The 18,037-nt window shown below is 37.5% G+C and overlaps 1 protein-coding gene across 2 annotated transcripts in view; it reads right to left on the bottom strand.

Moving 5' to 3' along the window:
• LOC137257885 (dynein axonemal heavy chain 5-like) overlaps window positions 1-18,037 on the bottom strand; it is a 91,796-nt gene that overhangs the window by 52,234 nt on the left and 21,525 nt on the right. For both annotated transcript variants that reach the window (XM_067795376.1, XM_067795377.1), the window contains exons 2-10: window positions 12,348-12,482; window positions 10,682-10,769; window positions 4,084-4,244; window positions 3,213-3,417; window positions 2,658-2,821; window positions 1,771-1,947; window positions 1,391-1,504; window positions 824-931; window positions 148-457 (exon numbers count right to left, since the gene is read on the bottom strand). In XM_067795376.1, the coding sequence (XP_067651477.1) occupies window positions 148-457; window positions 824-931; window positions 1,391-1,504; window positions 1,771-1,947; window positions 2,658-2,821; window positions 3,213-3,417; window positions 4,084-4,244; window positions 10,682-10,769; window positions 12,348-12,482 (1,462 nt within the window). The remainder of the gene's footprint in view (window positions 1-147; window positions 458-823; window positions 932-1,390; window positions 1,505-1,770; window positions 1,948-2,657; window positions 2,822-3,212; window positions 3,418-4,083; window positions 4,245-10,681; window positions 10,770-12,347; window positions 12,483-18,037) is intronic.

Genomic DNA, 18,037 nt, shown 5'->3' with positions numbered 1-18,037 from the left:
TGCTTATAATACCAATCACTGGATTGTCTGGTATCAAACACTGCCATCATATGGCTGAAACTTTGCAGTGCTGAACGACACCCATGTATGCACAACTACAACCCAAATATTTTGTCTCAACACCAAGAAAAAATTCAGCATCCCTACCTTCAATCTTAGACTCTGCTAGATGCGAGTACATGTCCATTGTTTCAAACATCTCAATGATCTTCATCAGTCGACGTGTGAACGTATCAAACTTGCCAAAGATGTACATCTCAGAGAAGTCAAATGGGCGTTCCTGCGGCATCTTCTCCAGCTTTTCCTTGGTCTTATGGAAATGGCGCTGATATTCAACGTTCAGCTTAATACAATCGTGGAGTTTAACGACAACCTGGGCCTGAGGCTGAGACCAGATGGTGTCTCTGTGAAGGTCAGTGATGTACGCCTTGCATGCAGTGATCATCTGGTTGGTTATCTGAGGAGGAGGATTGATATAACAACATGTAATTTTGTACAGTCATGTATGCTGAGAACATGTATAATTATTGCCCTGACTGCACATCTATATTGTATTCTCTGCTCCACTCAGAGAATACAGCTTGTGTTGCCTTTACTATTTAAGTGACGTTTGTATGGCCTTAGCCCAAACTTCATAAAGTCCCATAGCATTAAAGATATGTAAGTTGACTTTTAGTTCCTAGGCAAGCTCAATAACAATTGAAATGAATAAGCCGGGTTTGATCTATCTTTCAGTTGTAACTTTAAGTATTTTCCATTTCAAATGTCCTTGCTACAGTTTACGTTAATACACATTGGATTAACCCCCCAAAAAGCAATGCACCTTGACAAAGAGTGACGTCATCCTCTCTGATGTGTTGTAGTATCGTGAGATACTGTGGATCATTCGGATCGCATTGATGAGTCCTGGGATACCTTCCAGCATTCCCACCTGAAGCAGACGTCACTTAGTTAGACATGGCAGAAGACATTTGATCACCTCTCGTAACATACACTGGGGGATACTAGTGGGACAGAGGATGTTACCATAATGTACGAGTGGGCAAGACAAGCTGCCTACAGTATCATGGGCACCATGAAAAAAAGTTAGACTGCAAGTTAACAGATTTGTGTGTGAGTGAGTGATTCTGGGATAATGCTGTCATGTTATGACATGGAAATCTCAAAGTTATGAAGGTATGAGATATTTACCATTTTATAAAAATGGATGAACACAGGTTTGGCGCTGAGAAACCAGCTAACAAATCTGGATGAACCAGGATTGGAATCCATGGTTCCTTGCATGCCTTAGCAATGCAGCTCAGTGCAATGCCTCAGACAACTGGGAAACCTGTGTCCCTGTGTGCATGCATGTGTGTGTGAATGGGTGTGTGGCAGAAGGATGTCTCACAGGGTCACTGTTGTAGAGCGGATCACAGAACTTCTCCAGTGTGTAGAGGAACTTCACATTGTCCTTCGCCTCATTGGCTGTGTCTGTGATACGTCTGTCAAGCTCCTGCCACACCTGCATAGCAAAATGAGTAAAACATCAGGAAAAGCAAGAATTAATTATGGAATTATTAATACAAAAAATATAGCAAGAAAAGGAAATATATCTGTTCACTTGTATACTTCTAAAGTTTTCTATCTTATAATATTTAGATGCCAATCACAGAAACGATAGTCGCATTCTACACTTTAACTATACTTAAACATGGAAACATTTCTATAAAACTACTCCTCCTCTTCAGAGTCTTCTCCCAGTTCTCCACACATTATCAAGAAATGTACCTTGATCAGTTTTGACTTGGCTGCATGAAGAACACCGAGGACAGACTTGACTTCCGAGCCTTTGATCTGGTCCAGGAGATAGTTGAACTTTGACATACGTTTCTTCCAGTGGTCAAGCTCGGCACGAGGCCCAATGTCATCTGCTTCTCGCCTCATCTGCTCACTCTCAGCAAGAACCTGCAGCAAACAAAGACAAAAGTTTCTCAGGCATTGGTGCACCACTTTTATTTGTGTTCGTAACAATCTTTTATTACCTTTTTTAAAATAATTTTAACTTGGCTGCATCCTGATCATCCATTTGTCCACTACAAGAATGAGTGTCTGTAAGAACGAGTGTGACTGAACCTACAAACTCATTAACACATGCTAAACTTCCCAAGCTGTGTTTCTGAGAGAGAAAAAGAAAATGTGTTCCTCCTTCATCACATACATTTTTTTTTAAAGTCCTCCCTCCTTGTAACCTTTGAAAACAGTGCCCAAGATACATTTGATTTTTTTATGCAGCCATATAGATCCATTCAAATCCTTTGGACTCCAAAATGAAGTAAACCCAAATTCTAACTTTTACTACTGTAAATTAGCTTAGTTTGGTTTGAAAAGACACTAATAATGTAATTTCTTTTGAAATATTAAAAACTGGACAACTAAAACAATATGGATACTGACACACCGAAAACCAACATGATGTAGAATTTAGGACACAGAGATAGAACTATGAGTGTTCAACTCTTGTAATGTATGCCATGAGACAAGAGCACCCCTCCACCACTTTTCTAGTTCACTGTTTGTCTGAAGGACCAAGGTATTATTTTCATGATCTTTAGATTCAGGGTCTGTAAAACAAACATATTTTAAAAATGGCATATTGCATTCAACAGCCTCCTCACCTGCTCGATCTGTTTGATCCACACATGCATGCAGGATTCAATGGCCTCCAGAGCCTCCGAGCTGTTGGCGACTGCCTGATAATCAGCAGCTGTCTGGATCTTGCTCAGCTCATAACCTTCACAAGGTTTCAAGGTCACCTTCTCTTGAAGACTCTCCTGGGCACCTGTACATGCAACAACCAACAAAAGATAGCACACAGACAACTAGAAACTTCAACATCACTCTTATGCACTGAGGCACATGTTTAGGTGCTTCAAGTTTACATTTTACAGATTCTGTGCAAATATAGCCTGCTCCTTCAGGTCATATCAGGTCATATCAGGGCCACTGAGTAGTAGTCAGTAGTGTTGTAGTGTGTGTTATGCATTTTGTGCTGTTTCTGTTACTGTTAAATATGTCCACTTGTATGAAGAGAAACAAGACATTTTCCATTATAAAGAAAACAAATAAACAAATGTTGTGTAATGACATTTAAAGATGAGTTTAGGTTATTCTGCAATTAGTCATTCTCATTCTGAGGCTGAATGTGGGCTCTCTTCCTCTTCCTTCCTTACCTACAAGTACTGACACAAAGGCATCAAGGGAGTTGAGAAAGTCAGCTCTGACATTGGCATCATCTTTCTCCAGCTTTCCCCAGCCTTTCTCCAGTTTCTTGAGGGCTGGAATGAAGATGCTGGATAGCAAGTTCTCCACAGCGTGTAGAAGGCCACGGCCATTGTGAGCATGACCATTGGTGTCAAGCATGGTGAAGTTCACATCCTGTAAAGTCAAAATATAATCCATGTGTTTCTGGATCAGACTGGGTCCCGTTCCACATAGTAGCAAACCTTAACACAGACTTATAACAGGCGTAGCGCGATGATTGGTTTGAAATAACATGGCCTTGGTCTGCAAATCCAGCAACTCTTCATATGTCCCACGACATAACATTGATGGACAGGGAAAGTGAATACAATCCATGCTATCATTCCTAAACCTTGTGTGTTATTACACTAGCATTACGTACTGGAAAAGTCTTTTAAGTTCATATTCCCATAAAGATAGTACTCACAGCAAAATGGTAAACTTTCATACAATGTAACCATCGCTGCCAACAAATTACGAGTCAGTAACGACCTGTCTGAACAGTGGCCATGATTACTGTTTTAAATCATCGTTAATATCATTACATAAACATACACAAGGAAACAATATTCTGGTGTATAGTGCGCTCTGGTGCAAAATGTACCCATCTTAGCTTCATGATGTTAGAAAAATAGCTATTCCATGTATTGTGTATGGACAAATACAACGTCATATTATTTCAGCTGAATGAACTGGAGCCAAGAGTAATGTATATCCCTCCTACACCAGTCTCTACAATACACTCTATACACCCCAAAATTGTGCACTCAGTCTTCGAAGGTTTCCCAAAGAATTGCAGACCTTTGAAATGCTCTGTTCAGTGATAGCATTGTCTGTGGGTGCCTTAGTGAAGACGAGACACGTCCCTCGAAGTGGCACCTCCTTCCCATCTGCCAGAAACACCTTTGGCTTGGTCGACTTGACCGTCTTCGTTGTTGGTGGGCCAATACGAATATGATCAACTGGAAAGTCAACAAATTGATGTAGCTTTGTTTAGGAAATCCTAATTTTACATAAAATACGACAGTCAAGACTTCATGAAACTCTGTAAAATAAAATTCAACTTTATTACCAGTGGGAATACCAATGTTTAACATTCATGTCGAGAACAATAGTTATACATTGACAATGAAGAATGTCTGCTCCAATGGTTTAAACAATCACTGTCTTGGATTTCAAGTCAATAAATTCAATTCATGGAAAGATCTTCACAACCCTTTTATCCAACTAGAGATCTTAAAAGTCAAGACTAATCATTTTATTCAAATATTTGAGTCAAAATATTTTCACTCTTAAGGCCAGACCAATTCTTTTCTGGCAAACACATACAACAGACAAAAGTAACATTAAAAAATATGCGAGTAGCTGTGGTTGAGCAGAAAAATTTCTTTTCATACCTAAGTTTGATTGTGTTTTTTTTGTCAATACTTTGTTGCAAGATATATGTCCAACAACCTAAACAATAAAATAGTCTCCATTTTGGCATATTCATTTACCAAAAGCAAAGATGAAAAAATTGGTCTGATGCTAAACAAATCAAGCAAAATGGTAATAGCATGTCTACTGAAATGTCTAATTTTCTTAATAAAATTTTCTCAGCGAGAAATAATAAGCAAACCAACTGTCAAAAAACATGATAACAATAAAAGTATCTGGTGCATACTGAAAGCAAGAGAGCAGATAAAAAAAACTGCATAATCATGAGAACCATTGTAGAACCACGTGTTTCCGTGGTTACGATCAGTTGTCCACCAGTACAATGTAACCAGTATTACTGAAGCTGTAGCAAAGCCTAGTCATGTTATGGCCAAGGCTGATGGTACTCTGACAGGTATCATACTGACATGGCCGGTGTCGAGAATGTTAGGTTAGACTGACCACACAAACCATTCTGTTATTAAAACAGGCAACTGTCACCCTGAACAATCTGCATGTACTTTATGTACCAAAAATACATGGTTTGTTAATGACTTGGAGATTTATAATAGTTAAACTCTCTGAACAGAGACCATATTTGACATAATAAGCACCTTCCTCATATACCGTATATTACGTTAGGTAAGTCAAATTTTGAGGACCAAAGCAGCATTCTGTATGTAGAAGGTGTCGGCTTATCCACGAGTTACATATTCGTCAAAGTAATGACAAATGATTTGAAAATATGTTTCATGTGTTTTTAAAAAAAATACACGAGTTAATACTTCTCATTTTTGGTTTATTTTAGTTTCATAATGAAGCCTTCTAAGCCAAACCAAATGGAATCAACATCTTTAAGAACTTTAAGATTTCATGGATACTGGGAGCTTAATATGTTGAATGTGGTACTTTGAAATGAGCATTATACTAATGCTTAGTCTGTATATATATATATAAGACTATAGGTATAATTTTGATAGTAACAAAATAACCCTTATAAACTGAAAAGGAGCCCACGGAGACCAGACATTCCTGAACTGGATGAAATCTAGACTTGCTTTGTTTAAGTCTGCAGCGTTGCAGAGAAGGTTAGTCTGTATGGATATAATGTGGTTCAAGGACTGTGAGACAGACTGAGTATATCTAGAGACATATATGAGCATAAAAACAGACTTCAAGATGCCAGTTGCCAATAAACACCAACATACATGTGCTATCCCAGTCTACTGTCGCCAGTGAAGAGTATCAATGATAGTGGAGTAACATGCAGTCCAGGGCAGCCATATATATGATGACTGTGTATTAATAAAATCTGTACATATGTGCATTCTAATGCTGTTAAAAACTTTCGAAAAATTTGCAAAACATCTTTGTAGATATGACTAAGCAATGAAACAAGAAAGTATCTCCTCAGATTTAACACACAAAGAAAATAATGAAAAGTTTTAAAAATATGAAATGATTAATCCAGTGGAAAAACTGGGTATAGGAATGTTAAAGAAAACTGAATATATTCATTGTACAGGTCTGTCTTGATATTCTATTTGTTTCACTTGTTCACAGTAAAAATGTGCACATTTTTAGAGAGTAGTGTTTAAGAGTAATGGGATTAGGAGGCAAGATACAACAGCCCCACCACAGACAAGTTCCCTAAATGATATTCACACATTGTATCCTAAACAAAACTAAATAGATTCATTCTGTTTTTCCTTGACTGAAGTTTTCCTATGGTAAATATCAGTAATAAAATAAAATGTGATATTGTCAGAATCAAGTGTGATTTATGAACATTTTCTACTTTAACCTCTGATAACTGACAAGTACAGTGATATAATATGTAATTCAAGGGGCATGAGATTTTACATATTCTATACTCAGACCAACAAAACTTAAAGGCTTATATCAAATGATTATGTCTTGCTCTAGCTACTGTACATTATCTGAACATCCAGTTGACATGAGAATCCAAAAGCCAGCCCTCAAATGCCCACCGTCCCAGTGTGCCATGAGACGAGACCAATAATCCATAGAAAACATGTCACCATGGGCCAAAGGTTCTTGGAGCATGTAACTCAATATTCTAAACTACACAATGCACAATGAATAAGTCATGAATAGCTACATTTCATGGACACCAGGGTAAAGAAAGTCAAGTTCCTAGCCATTCCCCGAGGTTTTATTTCGTCTGCTTGTTTATCTGGCTGATAATTGTTTGAGACCCAAGATTCCAATTTTGCGGGCAACTTGAACAATTTCCTTGACATCCCAATACACTGTGTAAGGTCAGAGGCATAAAACCTTTACCCAAAACTGCAATAAAAGTGACAAACTGCCCTCCTTTCACAGGTGAGTGCTTGATGCTTTACTGCCTAGCAACGGATAAACAGTTTGCAGTGACATGAAAGTGTTGACAGAAGTACACAGGTGACTCTAGGGCGACAGAGACGAATTGACAACATAAATAAGAACCAAGCCTGCTACCTGTTTCATAGCATAGCAGTGCATACAATGCTGACATGAAGGAGTTTATGTAAACATACGTGCCCATACAGTAAACTTCAGTTATGAGTTGAAAAATTTGTATTTTGATATTAATTTATATTTTGGTCAAGGGAACAAATACTCTTTTTCTGCAGGGTGGTCAATTGTTCATCATGAACTGTATATTACCATAGATTATCCAGATTCATAGATAAGCCGACCCCCAGACTTGACCTTAAAATCAGCAGCAAATTGTATGTTTCGTACTTAAGTCAACACAATGTGGGATATTATGCGTTGTATTAAATGATAGCTGAGAATATCACATGATCTTTCCTGCATTTCATTCCAGTGAATTACGCCACTTCAGATAATGATCTGACATCATCCTGTAGGTAAATGTGGATACACATCACCAGAAAAACTCTCAGGGAACTCATGACAAAACAGACATTTTTCAAAAGAATTTTTTTTTCCTGTTTATGAAAAAAACACAACTTTACACAAACCATGCAATATTTGTGGGCCTAAAATTAGGAATGGTTTTAACAGGGTTCTGAAATAACTGACAACTTTCTGGCAGGTTTGTATGGTCTTGGAAGAGGTCAAAACATCGTTGTCAAGTTTATGAGGAAGGCATTACAAATATTTCGACATACAAAAGTATTTTTACTTCTCTACAATATGCCGCCAATGAAACATCCATTACTTCAAAACATCTTCAATACAGCAGTAGGAAAACCAGAATCTAACAAAGAACCAAATATTCTACAGCACTAGAGTGCCATCTGTGTTCTACTGACTCTACAACATATTTGTAGGCTTAATCTAAGACTAAAAATGATGTACCTAAATCCTGCTAAATTTCAAGTCTCCAAAAAATAGACAGTGAAATGACTATTAAAATTGTTGCTAATCTTTCAGGATAAACTAACAGATGTTTGTTGCGAATGACAAACTTTAACCAGATGACTGTGGATATGAGATTAATTTTAGAAGTTCCTTGAAATACATAAAATGTAGCACAGAATTGTTGTAGAAAATAAGGTAAGAAAAACCTGATAAAAAACACACAATCTGGACCGTGTTAATCAAGATAATACTATAATTTCTACTGTTTCTTATCATATAATAATCAAGGTTAACACTGAATATATATGACATATTATTTATGAAAAACATGTATCATTACCGCCAAAGTGAAATCTGATCCAGACAATCAGACAAAGCCTTATTCAAACAAGACAATGACTTATTCTATCAATAATATAAATTCTTTATAAATAAACAATGAAATAGATTGCTTTCCAATCAAAGTGATTCCACATAAACTTAAAAAGTGAATTCCTCCTACACTTGTTTAAAAAGTTTCATCTGGTTAAAGATTGATCCAGGAAGCAACAATGTTTGTAAAGATAGTTGTACAGCTAACGCTACATGTCTGGGTGTGGCAAGTGCTGTGAGGCAACGTGAATTAGGTGCGCAATGTGGTCGCAAAACATACTCGTGCTTTTACGCCGGCTGTCCGTGGTTTGAATGCGAAAATCTACCGAAGCTGAAAATAAATTCATGAGTAATGAAACTAAGAATGGCAACATGTTAGAAATGCTAAACCATATTAAATGTTAGCACTAAAGTCAATATACACCAGTACCACAGGTGGAACTAAGAAATGAAATAATGATAAATGTGCAACCACGATTTGGTCAAATTGGTGCTTGTTGCCAGGAACATAGTCTTCATCAGAACAGAATGATTGCACGAAAAGATATCTGCTGTTGCTGATCATGAAGAAATTATTGATGATTGGATGGGAATGTTAATCTGTTTGAGGTGAGTAATCAACAAGATACTGATCATCATTAGCACCTGTCATTTTAATTAACACAAGTTAAGATACCAGTTGTTAATTAACACTAGTCCAAACGGAGCCATTCTCTGAGAAAATCTTCATGGCACATTAGGTAGGCATTGTGTTTCTGAAGTCAAAAACAAATTCTCAAATATGTGGTTGCAAGAAATATTAATCACAATCTCAATTAATGAATACAACAATACGACATGGAGGATCCCTGCCATTGACTACAACTTGGAAATGGAATAATTGTGGGATAGTGCTATCCCTAAACTAACCATAAATAGCAAACTGATCCAAAATGGTGCATAATAGTCATAATATTCATTCATTGTTGTGGAATATACCACGAATATATTTGATATGCGAAGAACATATTATTTGACGTTGATATCCGATGCCATGGCAAGTTGGTATCCTGGATTTCTGATTACATGCCATGAAAAACAAGTGGCGTAATAATACCACATGTCATATCAAGATACTCATCTTCAGAATACCCTCAACTTTCGTGAAATGCAAAAAATTGTCAGTGAAAACAATATACGTCCTGTGCCTTAGTGAGTGATAATATAAGCTGTATCTCCCAAAAGGTGAATACATGACAGACTTTATTTGGTGACAACAACATTGGAATGCAGAGGAATCAGTGTCTTCACAAATTATGGTATATTTGGTGAAATGTGAATTTATAAACATTCCCAACAGTTCTAGTTACCTTCCTAAATCAATGCCATATGCTAAATACTCTGAAAGTAATTAAAACAAATGAACAATGCATTCAAATTTCAAATTAGTAACATGTCAATACAAAAGAACATTTACGTAGCATTCCATTAGTTCAAATTCTGCATGCTTGATACTGAAAATGAATACAAAATGTCTACTCATTCTCCAACTCGCTATTCAAACAGGATGAGAACTAAACATGTAACTACAGTTTAATGATTTCGCTCACACACAACTGTAAGTACCTTTGTACAATTGAAGAAACGTGCAAGAAAGATACTCTAATCCACGTCTAAACCACAATGTAATCATTAGTAAGTCAATGCACATTGCTTCTACTATAAACAAGAATGATTAGAGACAGATGAATGTTATTCAGAAGTACCTTTGGCATGAAGTAATGATTTCCTGGGCACTTAGTAATTCTGGTTGTTATCCAAGATATGAACATCTCATAGTCATTCACGTTTAATAAATCATAGAGTTTCTCACAGTAAATAACTGTTTCTTACAAAATATGAAAGCTAGTTGGCAGTAAGAAACCTAAGCACTCTAATGTCTCATGTCTATAGTACCTCTATGATCTGCTCTAAATGTTCCCAAAAGACCAGTGCCTTAAATCTATCCCAACTGTGTGCTGAAGTTTTGGTTTATAATGGTCACTGCACTGAGATTGCTCTGTGGAATGGGATTTAACAAACACAAAGCTAGATATACGGTTTACCTTGATCATACAAAACTTCATGAACTCCCAGGTGGTATGAAAAAACACCGTCAGTAGCATAAAATTCCCTTTGGTCATGTAAACAATTGCATAGATTTTCTTAAGTAAGAAACAAAAACAATGTAGGTTACATGAAACTTCTATTTTTTTTTATGAAACATGGCAAGTTGACAAAATCAAGTGTATGGGCTCACCTTGTTCCCGCTCTGGTTCTGGTTCCTGGTAGTAGAACAGGAGGCGGTTGAGGCCATTGGCGCTAAGGAACCGTTCCATGTTCTCAATCTGTGGTACGAAAGATTATGTTCAGACAACAGTATAAGTGAAGAAAAATAGGATTTAAAAAAAAAAAAACATGCAAAATTTAGTTGTATTTAATTGTAATTACAATTTCTTCCTTTCTTCTACCAAGAAGAAGGAGCAGTAGGGTATCCAAGTGATTAAAGTGTTTGCTTGTCATGCTGTAGATCTAAGTTCAGTTCCCCACATGGGTGGTGTCCATTTTCTGGTGTTCCCTGCTGGATGTTGCTAAAGGATTGCTAAATTGCTGGTAGACATGTTTCCATTTGGTTAAAACAGGTCAATCTTTCCCCTTTTTTCAGTCAAAAATTACAACTGGTTGACACAGTGAAATTTAAAGAAAAATAGAATTAATACCAATAAAACTTCATTTTTGCTGTGGAAACTGAAACTTTTTGTCAGGTGATGAATGTGGTGATATAAGTATGAAGATACACACATACACATTCCCAGGTGCTATTATCTGGACACCACTGAACACAGTGTAAGTATGAAGTAATTATCAAGATAACATTTCACCCTCATAAAAAGCGAGCAAACACAAGCACCTGCCATGACACATTCAATGTCGACAGTGTCAAACACTTGGACTGGGTTATCAGATGTTTAGTGGAAAGGCTGTTCCAAAACACTCACATGAACATGTATCAACACTATTTCAGTTAGTCTCCCAAAATAGCCTTAAATATTTTTTTTTACATTTTCAATTCCAAAATAAACATATAGCTATGTGTGATAAAACACCAATACTGTGAGCGAACATGGTTTTTAGTTGGTCTGAAGGCTGGAAATTCATTTAGTGTTCAACGTAGGTAAATGCTACCACAAGCAGCATGACAGTAAACTCACAGAATGTCAGATTCTGTGAGGGAAAGAGTCAAAGTAGGTTTCAGGTGTATATTACTAGGTGTTTACTGGTGACATGGGGAACATGGGCTGATATACATAAACCCATGGGTCCCGAGGGCCCAGTGAATAAAGATTTTATCTTACCCAGCAAATCAAAGTTAATTTTGAATTGTTTGAATTACTGAGGTACAAAACTTTTTGTAGCCATCTCTAGATTTTGCAGAGACAAGAAAAACAGAATTAGGGTTATCTCCCTTCCAATTCGATTTGCATTTGCAAAACATCAGTAATATCCAAATGTCATACGTGATTCAATGTTATTCGAGATGAAGAATAACTACCATGAAGTACCAAATGAGTTCAGCATTCCAAATGGGGTACATAGAAAATGTTACTCACTTGTAAGTGGGTACATTGAAAATGTTACTCACTTGTAAGTGGGGTACATTGAAAATAACAGAAGAGCACTCAGCCAGTCAGAAAGCGACCTTTATGTGTGAGGTAAGATAATATTACATATTACTAGGAAAAGGTAAAGGGTTTTTCATTTAAACTGAAAGAAAGGAAATGACATTTAATTTCATAAATCATAAATAACCATGTAAAGAAAATTTTAAATGTATTTGCATATAAACAAGAAATGACAAAATATACCACTATTTGAAATTCTGCACTACCTGTGAAATGACACACAATCAAACAGATCAACATTACCTGGTTTCCCTCCAAGATGGCATCTTCGACCTCTGACCTCTCCAGGCCCAGGCTGTCTGCAACAGTCTGCAGGATGTAATAGTGTCGGTCATCGAGTTGAGCACGCTTCGCTTCTCGCTCCTCCTTCAGTTTTTGCTGCAAAACACAACCAGGTGTCAAGTGTGGCCACAGGCATCAATAATGTATGGGTATTGATTACACCCACATCCTGCCAGAGGATGACTAGTGGTGGTCAGGAGGACATTAGTGACAAGAACACAGCCTTAGGTCATGTGGCTCACCTTGCCCTGATTTAAGTTTGAAACCAAAGGAGACAATCAGTTAAACCAACTGTACACCCAACCATATATAACCTTCATTATGTTTTGACAAAAGTCATAAACCATACAGTTCAATAAGGTTGTCATGGAAACAAAAATATTAACTAGCTACTTGTTTTATAATGTTAATACTCCTGAAGTGTTTATACTTACCAGTTAAAAACAACACACAGATATTATTGTGAATAAAGGCAATTGTTTCCATCATAAAATGAGTGTATCCTGCCTGTCTGTATGTACCTACACACATAAATGTATAAGGTTTCAATGTTATCTCTGTGAACATGCTGAAATAAAATATGATGAAATTCTGCTTAACATACAAACATACATGCTAAATAAACAAACTACAAGTGACCACAAATAGACTTGGTCTGGTTCCACAAGACACTTTAACAAGTAGAGATGATGTAGTTGTCAGAACACAAATTCCAATCAGAATACACAATAATGTGTTAATGTTTCTGTGTTCAAGAATTTGCTGAACAAATAATTCTTCAAAGAATTGTACAAAGAAATAACTGTTACTTCCTTTGGCTATCTAACTTTATCTGGCCATGCTCATGAGTAATGAACATGTTGGTCTGCAGACCAGGACATGAAGAATGTTACTAACACAATGTTTCTGATAGTCTCCCTTTCTTCGCAAATTAAAGCAGGGTCATGTGTTTGTTTGTTGTCCAGTGAATTAATGCTGCAATCAGTAATCCGTAAAGTAATCCGTAAAGTAATCCGTAAATAATAAAGAATGGACTAGACAACTGCGTGACCATCAGTCTACACAGTTGGGATATGATGATCAATGCCTCTAATATGAAGATCTCTATAAGAGTCTTAACTGTTACTGGAGGTCACAAGTCCATCAGAAGTTCTGTGTTAACAATACAGGAGGTGGGGAATGCAGCTTCCCTTCAGCAGTTTGATGCTGTTAGGGTCCACAGTATAGCAGAATATATCATCATTGGCACTCTATCACCACAGGTATTTAATACCACCTAATGTACAGCTATTTAGTCTTCATTACCAATATCCACTGCTGCTATCAATCCCTTCATTCCTACTACCCATATTGTCTTTGTTAACTCATATAATGAGGAGCACAGTGGTGTTGTGGTTAGCATGCTGGCCTCTTGCGTCAAAGGCCCCAGTTCGAAACCCAGTGGTGACACCGAAATTTGTGACCTGGGTCCCAAACTGTGTTTTGTCCCCGAGCAAGGCACTTTTTCCACATTGCAAAGTCCACCCAGCTGTTTAAAACAGGTACCTGAAAAGCAGATGTACGAACCAATATGGTCGCTCTAAGCGCTTAGTACCAGCTTTGGAAGTACAATTTCTTCAGGCTAATAATGTAACGCCAGAGAGCATTTACGTCGTGTCGAATTCTAGGTGCAAAAATTAGCATTGTTATTATTATTATTATTTTTTTTTTTACAGATTAGAATGAAAATGCAGCAGAGAGGGTTCGGGTGATCCTGGCACAGTCAGGCTGGTCAAGCTCATCATCAGCTCAGGGCCCTCGCCCCCTCTACACGCAGCCCAGACAGCGAATGGGACTTCTCCCAGGAAACACTGCCTAGTCGAACCCACCAAGAACTTTCCGGAGAATATGGAGGCTCCCCAACACTGCAGCCTTCTGCATTACCCAGATTGTCAGAAGGGCTGTGCTCCCGGTGGAGAACCCGGGCACTCTCCTCATCTGCGCCAAGAGATCAGGAGGTACCAAACCAAGGGCACCGAGAACAATGGGGAGCCTGACGACAGTGTACTTGGGATGCAAGCCAGACATTTCAAAGGCGAGGTCCGCATATTTATCATGCTTTTCCTGAATCTTGCAATCACATTGCTGTCAAAAGGGACAGAAAATTCAATGATATAAATAATTTCATTGGTTCTATCAAAAAGGACAAGATCAGGTTTGTTGGCTGGAATTCGTCTCAGGCTGTATATTGGCCTATTCCAGAGAAGTTTAAAAGCATCATTTTCCAGGACGCCCTGGACATGTTCAGGGTCATACCATGGATGGACCTCGGAGTCAAAGCCACAGGCATGGCGGAGACGATAATAAAAGCAGCGAGCCATGCCATCATGTCTTTTAAGATATGCTGTTTGTGCCAAGGAAGGGCATCCACTGACAAGGTGTTGGACAGTCTCTGTAAACTGATTGCAAAGACGACATTTCATATTGATGTTTTCTTTAAGAATCACATTCTGGCGATTGCGAGTGGGAAGTGACTGGTCCTGAGCAGCAAAAAGGAAGCCCTCAGTTTCACATTTGAGACCAGCCGACTTCATCCAGGCGAAGGAGTCGGTTGGATTGCTGTTCTGTTCCACACACTGCATATACACACGATGCAATGGCTTCTCAGACAGCTTCTCCACAAAGGACCGACTCTGGGCAGACTTGGTGAAAGACTTCACCTGGTTTACTCCCATCACTGTACCGTCCAGCAGTACATCGCCATCAACAAAATCAACTTCAAATTTCAAATTGTGTCCAACAACCTTGGCACGCTTAAAGTAGCTGTGGAATTCCTTGCTTTCATCGTGAATCTTGACGTGCATTATTATTATTATTATTATTATTATTATATACTCCTGTTAATTCTAGTCTGTCTTGTGCTGTAGCGCTTCATCCTTGCTTGACATCAGTAAAAGAATCTTTTCAGACATTGCATCCTAATATAATTTATAAGTTTTCATTCATACAGTGCCCTTCTCCTGTATAATGCACTGTAGATATTACAACATGCATGAGATTTGAGGAAGAATTTTAGTCACATAGACACTACTCCAGCCTAATGATGATTTGAGGAAGATGACAGACTCAGCTGCTCTGTGTTATTAAATGGTAGCATTTCAAGCAGAACCACTGGATAAAACTCCTTGCAGGAGGGAAAGGAAATCAATTAATTTGTCCTGATCTCTATTGCATGACTTGTGCTGAAAAATTACTCTTCTTAAACTGTAGAATACTCATTATTCACAATTTTTCTCATGATCAGACAATGGGACATGTATTTTTCTTAAAAGAAACACTGAGTATTTTTGCTCATATATACAGAACCTTTAGATTCATAAATACAACACACATACATTTGTACATTGATAAACTTTGACAAGACAATAATGATCTATAGCTGTGTAAGGCTTACTTTATCTAACCTGAAATATGTTTATACTTGAACAAATACGACAAAACTGCGTAAAGCCGAAGATCAATCCATCATCACGTCAGCCATAAACCAGTGTTTTACAGAGCTATCATCAATTAGTTCTCCTACTGCAACTTGAGAAGCACGTCTGAAAACACAGATGACATGGACAACTGTGTAACAGGCGTCAACTCACCAATGTCCGGGAACTGTGGAGAGACATACTGCAGGTCATATTTCTTGAATCTCTACCAAAACAAATTCCTCAAATATTGCTGTGATGATGGAAAAAGCCACAAAACAGACTTGAATCAGACATGTTCTGACTGAATGACATCTTTATCTTGTTGGTTAAATGTGTCTTCATAATAAATACATGAAAGTCAAGAAACATGAAAGATCTTTGTCATATCTTCACAAATGTTCTTGTCCTACATACAAAATGGAAATATCGGCAATCTACTGAACTCCACTTCAAGACATCCATGGTGACGTAGCAGTGTGGGTGTACTGACTACGTGGATTCATGTATGTGGACTGTGTCACAGATACACATATGATTAAAACAAACTGCGTACATTTTTAATATTTCTGGGAATCTAGATCATTTCAAGGAAACAGATTGTGACTGGAATTGTTGAACTGTAACTTGATGCAAAACCAGTCAATTATATTTCAATATTGAATTCCTGAATCAAGTGACGTTTTCTATTCTGAAGGCAGCATGAATAATTTAAAGTGTTTCCGATAACCAGTAGAATAGCAGGTTGAAACTATTGCGGATATCATGTACCGTCGTATCAACGCAGTCAGCATATAAACAGTTGATGAAATGTACTGCCAAACATCCAAGAGTTCTCACCATAGTCAGAATAAATCAAGAAAGGTACGCCTATTACCTAAAACCATAAATCCAGTAAATCCAATACACTATTTTCCTCAGAATTATTAACAATATATTGAAATGTTTATTAGTGACCAGATGAAATCTATTCAGTCTAATTTCCCAACAGCTAATAGAATGGCCTTCTGAATAAGTATGAAACTCATTCAACTGTTTCAGAACCAGCTGTCATTTTAAATGTACGTCATTATACAAGGTAACATATATTAGGTTACAAAACATAAAAGTAACATGATAACGACTTTTATTACATGTTAAAAAGATAATAACAATATAAATTTAAGACCTGTTCAAAACAGCTGTTTTGTAAAAGAAGCAAATGAATACTGCTCACCCGACTGCCGCTTGCGGCTTCGGCAAAATTGGCCAAAGATGCTCCAACAATTCCAAACACCTTCTTCTTAAACATGGTTTTAAAACAAAGATGCAAGTTTATTGTCTTGAATGTTTTTGCCAACCATTAGGGGCTACAAGCCCAGATTCTGACTACACTACCACTTCCATAAATATAGTTTCACCATGATTCAGTTTGAACTGTCAAAGGTCAAATCTTGACTCCAACCACTGTCAAGGAAAAGTGGATTTCCTGACAATGGGCTGCATTCTTAGCAGAAAAAAAATGATGAGTGGTACTTTTAACTTTCCAGATACTGGACTATGACACTGTTCCACCAAAACTTATGCTTGAAACTGTTTTTAGTCTGTAGACAAATAGTAAAGGCATCACAATCTGAACAAAGTATTCTGTATTGACAGGGATCATCTTTCCAAACATATCAAGAATCTTCAATTTGATACAGTCCTTCAACAATCTTTGACTGAAATGACTTCCACAAACTTTGACCAAATATGTTCCTTCCACAAACTTTGACCAAATATATTCCTTCCACAGTCTTTGACCAAATATATTTCTTCCACAGTCTTTGATCAAATATATTCCTCCCACAATCTTTGAATATACTTCTTTGATTGACTATACTCCATCAACAATGTTTGATTTCATGTACAATGTACTTATTCCACATTCAGGAATCTGACACTGAAACCATACCAGTCCCAGGAATCTGCAAGGTGAGTTTTGCTCCTGCACAAATCTGGCCACAGATCCCATCACAAAACTCATTAATCAACTGACACAAGGTACCCCAACAGAAACTTATCTCAAACTGCCAGTATTACTTCAACCCTGAACCCAGAATGTTCCACTCGGACAAGGGAGTATACAAAGCCATGAAATATGTATAGTTCAAGAAAGACCCATAATCTGCTTTCAGGTGATTGAATCCGTAAATCACCTGTTCTAGGTCACTTGCA

This window comes from Haliotis asinina, chromosome 12, assembly GCF_037392515.1.
Source record: "Haliotis asinina isolate JCU_RB_2024 chromosome 12, JCU_Hal_asi_v2, whole genome shotgun sequence".
Lineage (NCBI taxonomy): Eukaryota > Metazoa > Mollusca > Gastropoda > Lepetellida > Haliotidae > Haliotis > Haliotis asinina.
Note: the sequence above shows the minus strand (reverse complement) of the source record. Positions and strands in the feature narration are given on the sequence as shown.